General features: G+C 23.2%; 1 protein-coding gene across 1 annotated transcript in view; it reads right to left on the bottom strand.

Moving 5' to 3' along the window:
• The window catches only part of LOC122720198 (protein Wnt-7b-like), a 186550-nt gene extending 170091 nt beyond the window's left edge, over nucleotides 1-16459 (bottom strand). The window contains exon 1 of the mRNA XM_043946730.1: nucleotides 16369-16459. Within this exon, the coding sequence (XP_043802665.1) occupies nucleotides 16369-16397 (29 nt within the window). The 5' untranslated portion in view covers nucleotides 16398-16459. The remainder of the gene's footprint in view (nucleotides 1-16368) is intronic.
• Nucleotides 16460-16796: the final 337 nt, after the last annotated feature.

Raw genomic sequence — 16796 nt, 5'->3', positions numbered from 1 at the left:
AATTATATTTTATAAAAAAAATGTTTCACATAAAAGTTATATGGTATCGAAGAAGATTTATTAGAAATAATCGAATATTATTAGTTTTTTTTGTAAGTGAATATTCAGAAGAATTTGTTTTTTTAAATGAAATCATATATTTTTTAATAAATTAATCTATGCATTGTTATTCCCTAAACTATTAGAAATTCATAATAAAAAATTATTATTTTAGAAAATATTTTAACTTGAATTTTATAAAATTTATTATATGAAAGAAAAAGAACATGCAAAGAAATAATTTCATATATTTCTTCATCAATATAATCGACATTCATTTATTGTTTTTATAATATTTCAATAATTGACGTCCAAAATAAAAAAAATATTTCTTCATAAATTTTAAATAAAGTTGAAATATCTTAATCTCATTTCGAATTCATGGAATGTAAAAATAAAATTATAATAATTGAAGATATAATGATAAATAAGTATGATGTTTATATTTTAATCATTATAATTTCTATCGCTCAAGGATTATTTTATATTTTATTTTTGCATATCTAAATTTTCTATCAATATTAATTGTAAGTGATAAATAACTTATATTAAAATAATAATCTCTTGTTATATATTTTGGATGTAAGCTGAATGATAATTATATATTATATATGATAATGATAATTAAATATATCTATAAGAAAAAATTATTCAAAATATTGAATTTTACATATTCAAGAATTATCGAAATCAATATTGAAGATAAATTTCCAAATAATTATATTGACAAATTTTAAATTAAAATTAAATTAAATTTAAAATATTTAAGTTCAAAATGTTTTTAAGTACGATATAATAATGTTACTTTTAAATAGTAAATTTTTTATAATATTTTTTATAATTTTTAAAAACTACTAATCAATAATATTATAAAATATTTTATAATAGGTATTTTCTTATGCTAATATACAAGCAATATTTATATCAAATATATAATGTAAAATATCAAAAAAGATTTATATATATATATATATATATATATATATACTCATTACATACGATCAGTGATTATTATATATATACCTTAATTGATATAGATTTCTGTTAATAAATTGTTTTTCCAACTATTGTTTATTCAAATTTTCATCTTTTTCATAATAGAATTCATAATAAATACTAAAACTCATTTTTTTTTTATGAAAAAATGACAATTAGCTTTATAATTTAATGTATTTACCTAAATAAAATTAAAGATGAAATAAACCGTTCTCGCATAAAAATATAACACGGAGAAAATATATTCATATCAAAAATTAAGAATTAAATATCGTTTATGTTCCATGATTTATAAATAATGGTATTAAAATCAAATAAAATATTCTTAACAAAGGACACGTGTAAAATTTGTTGATGATCAATAGCAGGAAGAAATTGAATTTTATCCAAGCATTCACGAGTTTGATTACCAACACAATGTGAATCGCATACACATCTATTCTATCATTTTATTGAAATGACTCGAACAAACGGCAGGAATCATGTCTGACTGCACAGCTTGTCGCTTTAGACACTCGACTGGCTTATACAGGATATCCCGGAATAGCTAGTGTAACGAGCAAGTGCCAGACAATTTTTGACTTTTAACAATAATTAAAAAATGTACGACAAGATGAGAAAAATGTACATGTACAGATGAGAAAAATATTGTTTTATTTATTTCATTGAAAAATCATAGTGAAAATATTAATATTAGCATGAGAAGAATTTTAATAAAATATGATGATATGACATTCAAAACAATCTAAAAATTTGAAATATGTCAAAATTTAAAAAAGAAAATTATAAAAAATTTATTTCATTATTAAGATTTTTTGATACTATTTATATTATATGTATAGATAATAGAAAAATATTTTCATTTATTATAATTAATTAATATATTATAATATATTATAATTAATTAATATATTAATAATAAAAGATAGAAAATTACAATATAAATTATAAAAATTACAAAAAATTATAAAAATAAAACATATAAAAATTAAATTTAAGAAAGAAATATTTTCGTAATATTTCAGAAATAAAAAATTATTAATATTTTGAAATCTCAATAAATAAAAAACAAAAATATTAATAAAATAAAACTGAAAAAAAAGTCTAAATAAAAACTACTATTATAATTTAAAACAATATCTTAATGTTAATTTGCAAATAAACGATTGAATAAAAAAATAATTAATAAAATTCCATTCAATAATATTTTAGAAATCTAATTTTGACAAAATAATAACATAATCAAAAAATAACTATTCCAAAAACAATCCAATGTTAATAAATGAAAAAAATATTCGCAAATTTAAATTGAACAAAGATAAAATAAATTCCACCAACAATATTTAAAAATAAAATATTATAATTATATTCTGTAACAATTGTATATCAACAAAAAAAAAGACTCGCAAAATCAACAATAAGAAACAGATTCATATATTTTTTCATATAGCAAAATCATATTCTAATCTATCCAACATAAGTGTTATCGTTGCACGCGATAAAAGACCTAGGTCCATCCGAGTTCTCAGGCCGGAAATCGCATGTTACACAATTCTTAGTTGTTTATACAAGATCAGAAGAGGAAATCTCGCGAGTTGCAGTATATAACTCATTGTATATAAATTTTCCGTTTTTTTTTTTTCATCTCGTTCGATTCTCTCAACTGTTTTTCTTTATTTCTCATTATTGTAAAAATGTTTACAACCCATCAAGTGAATTTTTCGCCAAATAAATTTCGCGTGGCGATGTTTTAATGGAACATCATTAGCTTTATGATATCGCATTATTTATATCACGACCACGCAGTCGTGATTTTATAGAGAACCATAATTAATAATGCTGTCGCTGAGGTTCGAGCTCGAGTGTAAACGACTCGGTCCATTCACAAATTTTTCAAAGGGGATCACAGGCTATTCTAAATCAACGATCGACGGCTGACCATGACGGTTCAGTAACACCTGGCGGTGCTAATTCGCCGGTATTGTAATACGTAATTCACGTCGCGTCGTTGTTACTTTTTTTTTTTTAATAATATTGGATGAAGATAAAATTATATTTAATACAGACATTGTTATGGAAAGGGACAAGTAATTTTGGATTTACATAATTTTTAAAACTAATTAAAAGTAAATTTTTGGATCTTAAATTTGCATTAGAAATATTGCACCATATGTAAAAAGTTATTGCACGATTATGTTAATGTTTCTAAAAATAGAATTAAATTGTTTTATAATTAATCAATGTTAATTTCATTAAATGTTTTTATATATCGATTCTTTTTTCGATATCAATCGTAAAAATTGCAAATATATTTCTTTTAAAATTAAAAGAGAAGAAAATTATTCTTAACATATAATTATCTTATGTAACATAAAATTTATCTGTGTAATTCGATTAAATAGATTTTTATTTTAAAACTAATTTTTTTTTGTTTTTCTATAAGTAAATTTATAAATTTTATGCAAATACAATTATGAATATTTATATAAAATACGAAATATAAGATTATATTTAATATTATATTCAATATTGTATAAAATATATCTATCCAATATAAATCCAATATTAATCTTTACGTAACAGTTATTGTAGTAGGTACTATACATTACTTATCCGAACAATAGGAATCATGATAACATATTATGTTACAGAAATAAATTTAACGCGTGTAGATAAAATAGTGATCGAATATGCATTCGCTGAATCTATTTATATATACAATGTTGTAAATAACTATAAATTTTTACATATTTTTGCAATTTTCCTAAGAAGGAAATAGAAATCGAAAAAACCTTTATATTCTTATGATATAATACGGAAGAAAAATAAGGAAACAAAGAATAAACATTTTTGTTTTCATAAATATAAAAAAAAAGAATGTTCTCTTAAAATTGTATTTTAAACTGTGAAAAAATATAAAAAGTCAATATTTTTAATATTCTTATATTTGGTATTTAATCAATTTTTCTTTATTTTTGATTATAAACAATCAAGAATACTGTAAGTAATTGAATTATTTATATTTTCTTTTGTCATCTCAATTCAAATAAATTCTATTAGTTATTCTATTAATTAAATTGATAATTAATTCGTAAATTTTCTTCTGATCAAAATTAAAAGATAAGAAAATTATTTTAGTAACAAGATAATATTCGATGCAATATCCTTAATAAAAATATAGCTTAAAGAGTTTAAAAAACCGATTGATTGTCTAACAAAATTTATTTCAACATCTAAAATCTAAATTTTTTTTTATTTTGATAAAAAAAAGTTTATGATATATAAATTATTCACATTACTGTATATTTATACGTTTCATAAAATTTGATACAACCGAAATTTTTATGAGCCATTGTACACCTACATATATTATGTATAAGAATGTGTGTGATACCATCATCGGTAACTTTTACAAATGTTAAAAAAATTATACGATTCTGCAATCATTTATTCATAATTTAAATACATTAACAAGAAATTCGTGAGAAATTCGTAAGAGAAAGATCACAGATTTCACTTAAGGTTAAATCTCAATTAAAGCGTGTTGTATGCAAGTACTTTGTTGCCGAGACAAGTTGTACAAGGACTTAATGAATGTATTCTACACTATGATTATCTAGTCATCGGTGATCATAGTGCTTCGAGTTTCAATGAAGTTAGCAAACAAGTACACTTAATGGACTATATTATCAACTATATTAAATAAGAATTATTGATAATTTTTACACTTCATATTTTAAATAAAATATCAAAGTTATTGTAAATTTTAAATGATAAAACGTAAAAAAATAAAATTAATTATTTCAAAACCACTAATATTTTATAAAACATTAGATATTTATTTAAAAAAGAGAAATAAAAGAAGAGAAATTTTAAAATACATTTATTAATAAATTGTTTATTAAAAAGTGTGTTATAAAAAATTAATTAAATATGATATATAATTAATCACAAAATATCTATTTTGGAAATTCATTTTATCCGAAAATTCTAATTTTATTGAAAATTTGAAAAAAATGAAAAAATACTGCAACTTTGATCACTGATTTTCTTTTGAAATAATATTTTGCTAAAAAAAGTTATCGTATATGTAATCCATTATAATTTATATATTCGTTAAATTAAATTTTAAAAATAAAAAATTAAATTTTTATAACGTAAAATATATATATTTATCTAATCGAATCATTAATATTCCAACTTATTATATAATTACATATGAAACATTCAGAAACTAATATAATAAATTATATTTTTTGAAAATGCTTTAACTATTTAATTTATTATAATTTCTTTACCGTTTAAATTTTTATTTGAAATAAATTAATTAAATTAATACTAAACTATTGAAATAATTATTTAATAGATTTGTCTATTGAAAAATTGAACAATAAAGAGACTTCTGAACTATGTAAATCATTTTCAAAGGATATGACTTACAATTTCTAAATCTTTTATATCAACATCTTTCAAACCATTATAAACCAATATATATCTTCTATCAAAACTATTTCATCCCTCTCTCTCAACATTCAACCTTCTATTTCATTTCAATTTTACACAAACTCCATCCTTAAACTATCTATCCGCGTACACATCCAAAAACGAAATTAAACCGCTCAGGTATAAAAGGTGAAAAAGGCCGCGTTTACGAGGTTGGTTCGAGTCCAGGCACACTCCCTTAAATAAGTTATTTTGCCGTCTCTAATTCCACTCCTATGACGCCTCTTAACTCCGGAGTCTATTCTACGCGTTTTATGATTACGACACGGTTTCGAACGGTCCAATCGTTAAAATTCTCCTGAAAGGGTCAATGAAAGACACGGTTTCGTCTTCCACTCTATGTCAGCAGGATTGTTCCTCGCTGTCCTTAAATCTAAAAGCGTGTCACAAGTCCTTAACTCTGCTCGTGTTTGAGCACTTTGAGCGTAAATATTAAGGGAATATAGAGGCTCATTGTGCTCGGCGAATGCACACGTTACGAGCCGATGATTCGAAAGATACGAGCTTTACGATGATCCTGATCATTGTTCTCGCCGTGAAATTAAGTCAGAATGCGTGTTGTTCGCCGACGCGAGCAGCGGATATGACAACGCGCCTTTATTCCGGCACGTGTGAGGTAAACCGAGCAGAGCGGTGATTTAATCGGTGGAATTAAACCGACGGATCTGAGTGTTCCTATCGTCGTTTAACGTGTCATATAAAAATTGCAAATGTTTATGCAAATTGAAATTTTTATGGATACAAGTAGAGAAATGAAATTTAGATAAAGATATGTTTTAAATATCACATAATGTACTTTATTTTGATTTTTCTCTATTTTTATTTATTTATTTATTTGTATATTATTTGCACTTTATTGATGTATATATCTAATACAATATTTTATATAAAAAAATATATAAAACGTAAAAATTGAATCTTTTGCAAGGCAAAAAAATGATATTCTTACTATTAATTGACTACGAATTTGAATTTAAAGAATTTAAAAAGAATTTGTTAAAATTTTAATTCATAATAAAATAAATATTGCTTAAATGACAAAAGGAAAAAAACAAATATTTTAAATTTTTAGAATTTCACATTTTAAAATCGTATTTCAAATTTCGCGAATAATCAGATTTCAATCTATTTTTATTTTTAATTTTTTACTTTTGAGATTATTTTCAATATAATATCGTATCTATTATTAATATTTTAATACAATGTTTTTATATAAACTATTATTTGATTATTATCTCTGGGAATTTTATTTTATATAGATAAGAATTTATAAGTGATTTTTCAAATTGGATTTTGATTTATCATTTAATTTCATTATATAAAATATAATAAAAATACCAATCAATTTTTATTGTTTTAAAAATTTTAAGAAGAAATTCTTAATGATTAAAATCGAGCAAAATATTATCAATAAAAGGAATTTTTCAAACTAATAAAATTTAAAAATTATTGTTAATTGTAATATATTATTTATATTATTTTTAGTTTATAAAATTTAAAAATTTAATTTAGCTTATAAAATTTTATATTACATTAATATTTCATTTTTAATACAAAATTTGTTAAAAATTCAATTTCCTTTTATTTCTTATTCTAAAATATTTCATAATCAATTTTGAATAAAAAATCTGGAGATGAATCAATCCCAATATTGATATAAAAATTGAGAAACATTTATTAAATATATATCTTTTATAAAATTTTAAATTTTATAATAAATAAAGAAATTTTTACATTGCATATTACAATTGTAAAATGTTTTAATAAAAACGACTTTCGTAATTTTAATAATAATAAACTTAATAATAAATTGTTAAAATATATTTACAATAAGAATCTTCTCATGGAAAAGATTTTTTATAATCTTTTGATGAATTGGATGTAACAAACACATTAACATAAGTAGGTTAACTGTGATTATCTTTCCTAGTTGAAAGGGATCCCTATATTAGAAAATAGATATTCAACAAGAGCAAATTATGCGACAGCATTATAATGCAAATTTTATAAGCTTCAAGCATAGTTAATACTGTCAAAACCTTCCAGGTGTGAACTAATGCCTCTTTCAAACAGTGTTTTGATATATATATAGAATTATGTCTACTTCTTTATTATAAATTTAAAAATATATTATTAACTTAATAAGTCTAACTTCATTTTTTTAATTCTTATTTATTACAATTTTTTACCAATTTTTATCGCATTAATGGAAAATTTATTTAAGAATATTAGAAAATATTATAATGAAAAAAAGTTTTTTATTATAATATATTAAATCATATAATATAAAAAATCATTTAAAGATATTAAAAATATTAAAGAATATTGATGATAAGAATATAAATATAAAAAAAAATTTTTATATTATTAAAATTCCGACGAAAAATTTATTTGTAAACATTTATTAATGAAAAAATTTTTATTGTTTTTTTATAGCACAAAAGAAAGATGTAACATAAATTTTGTAAAAATTTGAAAGATTTTGTAAACTTTATTTTGACTTTATTATTAATTTTCTTTTAACTCTATTTATATCTATATTTTTCTAAAAATGATTGTGTTTATTTAATAAAATTATATGCATATAATAATTCGAAAAAACAATTTTAGAAAAATCGCAAAATAGATCACATATCACATAATCGGATATTACACATTGGATATTACAATTTTAAATCTCAAAAAATATTTATTATAATCTATTTATAGAACAACATTGCATAAATTTTACGAAATAGTTATTTATTCTATCGTAAATATATTTTTCTCTCATAAATGTAACGACAAATATTTCTCGATTACTTTAATAATAAAAGTATTAAAAAAAGAAGAAATTTTTTTACAAAATTAACAAATTTAAAAACATAATTATTTTTGAAAATCTTTGTTTCCTTGTCCACATAACCCATCATTGCACAAAAGATGGTCGCGAGTCGAGCGAACCAAAAAAATTTGCTCCCGTAAAAAAAGAAAGAAAAAAAGGAAAAAAAAAACTAGCAGCCTCTGTATAACTGTTCGGGTATCGCGTATCACACGAACACCACCCTTGTTTCTTTATTATGCCCGTCTTTTCACACAATTTCGATGTTACTCCTCCCTCTTGCTTGTTCCTCTTTCCCGCGCGCGTTTCTTCCACACACAGGCGAACACATTCCATCGCCGATTCCTTTCTCCGCGTTTCTATTAGCGGTTTGTATTTCGAGCAGATGTTTCGCCGGTACAATGGCAGCTACACGGGTTAGCCAGTTTCAGTCTCGTAACGGCATTGTTGCGTCGAGATATAAAAGATCGGGCCCACGACCCTCGCTGAATCCTCGACACCCCGAAGAAAACGTGTTTATATACCGTGTTTGGGACGGATCATCGAATCGATTTATTCGAGGTGAAAGGATCTCGAACGAAGAGCCTAATTTTTGTAACGGGTAATCGGAGCTGATTCTTCGACATTTAATTGAGAGAAAGTGGATTGGGCAGAAAAATTTTTTGTTTATTTGATTTAATTGTAAGTCTATTGAGATACTGATGTAAAAAAGATTGAAGCAAACGTAGTTGTTTTTTGGGTAATTTATTTCGAAATAAATTGCTAGTTTTGTTATTTAAGAATTTATTATGAAGATGAGGATATAATATAAAGAAATTAAAACGAGATACGATCTTTATCAATTTATTTTGTAATATTTTATTTTTCCAGATAAAATAATTTAATTTTGATTTAGATGTGGAATAAATATGCGATAAAATAATGTTTTATCATAACTTTTTGTTATTTAGTTTAATTGTATTTTGTTGAAATTTTGAATTGAAAAAATAAAAAAAGAATGATTTTAAATAATTTATCTTCGAATAAATTGTTTTAATTTTCTTACTTAAAAACTTTTCATAAAGATGGAAGTTTAAAAAGAATTATCGTAAATGTAATAAAAAAGTATTTAACCTTTTTCAACATAATACAAAATGTAAATAAAAAAAGTTTACGTATAATATGTAATACTTATTTAAATTTTCATTTAAACTCATTCAAAATTTACAATAACAATAAAATTGATGCATTATTTTATTCATTACTTATATAATTAAACTATACCTATATGGAAGATGATTCAAAAACATGAAAAACAAGAGAATTAAAATTTTTTGCAAATGTAATTATTAATAAAAATTTACAAAAAATCTACTATTTAGATATGAAAATAAATATTATTAAAATATTTATTTGATTTTTGACAAATCAATCAAAAAATTATTGAACTATAATTTAAGTTGGAAAAAATTTAAATAATTTAATATAATATTTATTATAAATAATCCATTACGATATTTTCTTAATTTTTAAATCAATTCTTAAAATTAATTATTTTCTGTAATGATTAAAATAAAAATTGCTTTTATTACATTCTTCATTTTCTTTTCAAAATATTATTCAAAATATTATTCAAAAAGATACTTCAAATCAGTTAAAAATGATTGAAAGCATTTAAAAAACGTCAAAAAGATACATGATTTATCGATCGATTGATCTGAAAATGTGATTGTTATCAATGATATCGGTGATCATCCGATAGCAGTCGCATGATTATAACTCTTTTACACGATTCAACTTATCTCAAGATATGCCTTATGACTAATGATGAAACCAGAACAAGAGAGAAATCTCATGTGGAAAATACACGATTTGTGCACAGATTCGAAGTAATTTTAAAGGATTTCGATTCTAGCATGCCTCGAAGCAAGTCTCATTGTACAGGGCATACTTAATTTCCATGGATATGATGCGGCGTAGAAGTGAAGCGACGAAGAGGGAAAGAGGAAAAGAGAAAGAAGAAATAAAGGGTGAGAGTCTGACCGCACCGTTAGTCATTGGCTGCTAACACGGCAAAACCAACTCCTTTCCAGCGTGGGTCGTACGAGTATTTAATAGGAAGCAATGAGCAACAGGTCCAACCAAGACTGGCTTGGGTTACGCCCATTCGAACGTGTTCCCGGTCTTGGAACCGCTATTTTCTCTTTATCGGCGTGGCTTTTCTCCCTTCTACGAGCGAGCCGGTGACTAAACGGAAGCCAACGGTTTACAACGGAAGTCATTGACGCAGCAAAGGCTTGTCAATGATTTCTATCCTGTCTTTTTTGTACAATTAATCTGTAATTATTAGCGAAATTTTATATACAAATCAAGTTATGCAAATTACCAGTGATGATAAATAATCTTATCTAACATTAATAAGTTTGTTAATACCTAATTATGTAATAAAATTTTATACCTAATTATTATATTTTTATTATAAGTAATTTAATGAAATAAAAACAAAATGATTTTTAATGAAAATATTATTATTTGAGGAAATTAGAAATTTTTAATTTCTACTTTTATTATTAATCGAAAAAAAGAAATATTTATATAAATATTATAATTTGATATTATAAATATATTACGTATATCATTACATATTATTTCATTATATATAAGAAAAAAATAGCGAAATCATAAGTATAATACATTAAATATATTAATATATAATATATAAATTATATTAATTTATTATTATTATTATATTATAATTAATTACATAGACATTATTATAATATAATAATATGATATTGATTTAATTGAACAATTATGATTCATTATTTATTATTTGAGGATTTGAGTAAATTAGAAATTTTTAATTTTTATTTTTATTATTAGTCGAAAAAAAGAAATATTCAATTTGATATTATAAATACATTACGTCATCATAAGAAAAAAATAGCGAAATCATAAATATAATACATTAAATATATTAATATATAAATTATATTAATTTATTATTATTATTATATTATAATTAATTACTTAGACATTATTATAATATAATAATATGATATTGATTTAATTGAACAATTATGATTCAATATATTATATATAATTAATTAATACAGTAGAGAAAATATAACATCGAAAACAATGATAAAATAAAATATTAAATTTATTTTTAAAATGTTAAATTTTATTATCTAAAATTATTATCTAAAATTGCTTCAATGCTATTTTAGAAAAATATTTCACTATATCAAGAAAAAATTTCTACAATTAAGAGTATTTTGTAATATTATTTATTTATTATTCTGAAGCGATATATATAAGTACAATACAAAATTATTATATTTAGATATAATCAGAACAATGGAACAGCAATTCATATAAGTTATTTAACGTTTTATTTTTTCAAGAGTTGTTGTAAATAAATTTTTTCAAAATTAAAAATTTTTTTGTCATCAGATTCTTTTTTATTATTACAATCAAATAATTTAAAAATTTTACAATTATTTTAATCTTGTTGTTAAACATAAACTATTTCTGCTCAGTTGCAATAAGACATTAAATCATCAAAAAACAATAGAAAAAAAAAATAATTAAAAAAGAAATATCAAGATCCATAACTTAAAATGATTGTGTATTTGATCGAAATTTTATTTTTTTTTTAAATTTATGAAATCTAAATTTTCAAAAAACTGATAAAATTAGATACTTATTTGTTGAAATGATCAAATTTATCAATTTTATATTTTTCAATTTATGATGAAAATTTGAATCATTCTGCCAAATCATGACACTAAATTTATCAGTTTTAAGAAAAATTAGTTTTATCGTTTCGAAATTTATGTACATATTTGTACATGTAAATGAAAAGAATTAATTTCGAGAATTGAAGACCTCTATCGGCGTCTTAAATATACTTATTAACAATATGTATATATAGATTTAAGAATACGACACGCGAAATTCTTATTTACATCTAATGTAAATTGTTATGAACATCGTGTCACATTCATATAGTAAATACACATATAGTAAATATATTAAAGAAAAAAGACTATTGAAGATAAGAATACGTGAATAAATGTTTACATACTTGTTCTAACTTTATAAAAAGTGAAATAAACTTGTACAATTTATAAAAATATAAAGTAATAAATTATATTCGAATATGTATACAATTATATTTAATAAAGAAGAAAAAGAAAATTGTAACTGTCTTCTAATCTATATATATTGTGATGAATATTATTTTTAAATCATTTATAATTGCAAGAAAATAAATAAAAATTAAAATAAGTATGCTTCGTTATAAAATTTACGATAAATATAAAATTACTCTTGAAAATTTTTACAGTCTACAAAAAGGTTATTTTTATTAAAATAAACAATCAGATATATCGCATAATAATATAATTATATTTTAACAGATTAATTTTTAACAATGAATTAAAAGATGCTCTTAATATTCTGAACAAATAATATACAAAATTACAATAATATTTTATAAAATTTTATTTAAATACAAATGATTTTTTCATAAGATATACATGAAAATGTAAAAAAGTATCGAAGTCAATTTATTTTTCACTTTAAGTTAAATTAATATTAATCGAATTAATATTTCCCTCCATTCTCTATATTCTTTATATTAATAATATTTTGTTATAAAAAATATAATCATTGAAAATTTAAATATTTTAAATATCTAAATTTTTAATATCTAATTTTTAATCTTCTTTAAATATCTAAATATTAAAATTAATCTAAATTTTCTTAGATATCAAAATTTTATAAAATTTTTTATTATAAAAATATGAATAACAATATTTTCATTAGTAAATTCATTTTAAGATAAAAAATAAAAAATTATTGCAGTGGTTGAGAATAAATAAAGCTAAATGAAATTTTAAAATATAACTAATAAATTATATTTTAAATTCTGAATAACATTAAAAAATATAAAGTATCTGAAACTTTAATTTTATTTTTATTTAATAAATATTTATTAAAATTATTCTTTCTTACGAATCAAATTACAAAAACATATGAAAATTATAATATTAGATAAATATTAATTTATATTAATTTATTAATCTCAATAAAATTAACTATTCAATGTTACAACCAATTGTTTTTCAAAATCTTTATTAAATAAAAGTTTATAATCAATCATTTTAACGTAGTATATTTAATATTCCAAATTATCAATATGTCTCTAGCAACCAAGTGTCATATTTTATATTTACATAATTTACATGAAACCATAAACTTAAAATGCAAATGAATAGATTAAACGTTTTATTTTAAATTTTTGATTATATTTTAATTATGATTTCAACAATTGAATATTTGCTAAAAAATTTTTGAAAACTAATATTTTATTCTTCTTTAAATTGAATCGTAAATAATAAAATTACAATTTCCAAATGTCATTAGATGTCATATGAGATGAATTGTAAGATTATTCGCTTTTAATATTTACAAATTAGAACGTTAGTAATTTCTTAGATATCTCGATATACCAAATTATTCGCCGCGTTTTTTTTAATGGCTGAAATTCAAATTAAAAATTTAAAATCGATCTATATATAATATTATAATTTAATATTTTACAATTTATTTACAACACAATCAATTCGTGCACATGCAACTTCTTTTTTCCAGCTTCCACTCAGAAGGAACGATGAAAGTGCAGCGATGCTTATTTAATTCGTGCAGATGCCGAACAGCGCGGTAGGTGATCTCGCGAGGCGAAACCAATTTTCCACGAGGCGCGATCACGCCGCTCATTGTTTTTGTTTTCTCTTCCCCCTTCTTCTTGCACGGATGGGCATCCACGGAACGGCACGTTGGACGACTCGGGCAAGAAAGGGGGAAGAAGGGAAGAAATTTTAAGGAGCGAACGAAACGGAGTCCCGGTGATGGGCTCTCCGGGGATCTCTTTAAAGTGCCGCGGCCTTTCGATAATTAGAGGGCAGCCATTGTTACATCGGGCTTCGAGGAGCGCTGGGGACGAAGTGAGAAAGGAACGAAAAGAGGGTGGGGTACGATGGAAGAGGACCCAGGCGAAACGAGCACGCTCGTCTCCCCCCTTCTTCTTCTCTTTCTTTCTTTCCTTACTTTTCGTATTTTCTTTTTCTCTGGTTTCGCGAACAGCTTGTCCAGAGGAAAAAAAGTCGCCCATGGAAATACGTGATTTCAAGGGCCACGCGATACCGCGTTCGAAGTTAAAGAAAGATCGTGAGAACATAGGGAAACCGGGAATTTGCACCATTGTGCCAAGTTGTCGTCGTTTCAATTTTTGAACACGGTGAAATTTGGAGAAACAGATTCATTTTGTGCGGGGAAAAATTTAATTTTATCAAGTTTGTGAGCTGAAATAACTTTTGTCAGTTGTATAATTATTACCATACAAGTTTTATCAGAAAAAAATAGAAACGAAATTTTTAAATTCGCAAAATTTTTAAAACATAATAAAAAAAATTTATGGAATCTTAAAATACTTATTTTTTATTTTTCTTTTTATTTTATATTATATTAGAGAATATATTTTGTTGAAAATTAGAATCTTAAATTAATTTAATTTTTAATAAATATAATGTAATTACAATTAATAAATTTTTATTTTTAAAATTTTCAAAATTCAATAATTATCCAATATATAATTATAATCATATATTTAACTTGCAAAAATTAAATTTTTATATTCTATTTCTTCTTCATATAAATTATAAAAAATTAAATTTAATAATTAAATAAATCTTCGATTCAAATTCAGTTGAATTATTATTAATTAAATAAAAGTTAGTAAAATATTTATATCTACAAATTATTATTTAATTATTTTAAAAATTTTTGATTACAAAAATAAATGATTTCGGGATCCAAAATTCAAAAATTGGAAATTTTTTGAATTTTCAAGAATTCAAATCTTTTATTTTTAATTTTTATACATTTTTATTAAGAATCTTTTTTTTCAAAGTGAAAAATCATTTCATTTTATTTCCTTTTATAATTATTGTAATTATTTATTAGCAAACAATTTAATAATTTAATAATTTAATAATTTTTTAAATATTTTTACAGGTTTAATTATATTTCTAATCATTTTTTTTTTTGAAAGAAGATTAAAATAAAAATTAATATTAAATTAATTAATCTTTAATTAAACACAATATATAAACAATAATTAATAATTAAAACAAATAATAATTAATCTTCGATATTTCAACCAAATGATTTTTTCAAAAAATTTTTTTTATAAATAATTATGTATGTAATTTACAATGTACATTTTAAATAATAAATAATACATATAATAATTAAAATTATTTAATTTATTCTAATTTGTAAATAACTATTTTGAGAATATAACTTTATTTGAGAATTTTCATTAAAGAAATAGTTCAGTTAATTTCGTATTAAAAAAGACAAAATTTAATACAATAAAAAAATCAAACAATTTCATACATATGATATGAAAAGTTTACTAGAAAAATAGAAATATATTATATATTTATTTCTCCGATGAATTTTATCTACAAGATATAAGATTCCATTTACTTGATAAATTAGCCACATATTTTTCAAGATCTCATTAAAAATTCATCAAGATGGAAAACTTACTATATATATTAAAACTTACCTCTTTAAAACTTACTATACATATTTAGTTCAATTTATGAATAAAACCACATCTCCAATCTAATGCAAGCAACAAACACAAAAACAAAATCTTCTCCCCACTCTCCCCCCACTCCCCTCTATCCCCTTAACAGGATTTCTTATCCCATTTAAGACTTGAACGATTCGAAAAGGCATAGGAGAAGTCACGTTTCTTCCACTCAGGCTGAAACAACCGTGAAACCGTTCGTTCAGCTCGCAATTACGCTTAATCTTGCTACGCCGGCTGAATTATTAAACTCCTCCTCGACGAGACAAGAACCACCTTCTGCTGAATCTCTCGATCGTAATTAAATTATCGTGCAGCATTTTCAAGAAAGCATCGATTAGCCATTAGAAATGGAACTTACCTAAGTAACAAGCGGCCGATACCCTTCATCTTAGCGGAATCGAGCTACCAGAGGTTGGCGTTTCTCATCGTGGCGCGAGTGAAAAACCGAGCAACCGGTCGCGAAAGAGAGGTCCTCCCCGAGCGTAGCTTGGCTGGTTTCCTTCTTATCGCGAAACCGTATCCACCATCGATCACACGATCGAGTAATTAGTACGTCCTCGGTTTTCATAAATCATCGGGGATAAAACCAGCGATGTTTATCCGTGGCGAAAGAATGTGGCCGTCGAGCTACGCAATTTTTCGGTGCCTTTTGGATCGTTCGTTGGAAGGCGGTGGAATTGTACGGCGAACAAAATCGGTATTTGATAATGACAAACTTGTTTCTTTCAAGCGTATTTGAAATCGTGATGGGTCGTTTCGTTTTTGGACGAGTCTCTTTCTCCTTAC

The sequence above is a fragment of the Apis laboriosa genome, unplaced genomic scaffold (genome assembly GCF_014066325.1).
Source record: "Apis laboriosa isolate Shangri-la unplaced genomic scaffold, ASM1406632v1 scaffold122_cov146, whole genome shotgun sequence".
In the NCBI taxonomy this organism is placed as follows: domain Eukaryota; kingdom Metazoa; phylum Arthropoda; class Insecta; order Hymenoptera; family Apidae; genus Apis; species Apis laboriosa.
This window is presented reverse-complemented; position numbering and strand designations above follow the sequence as displayed.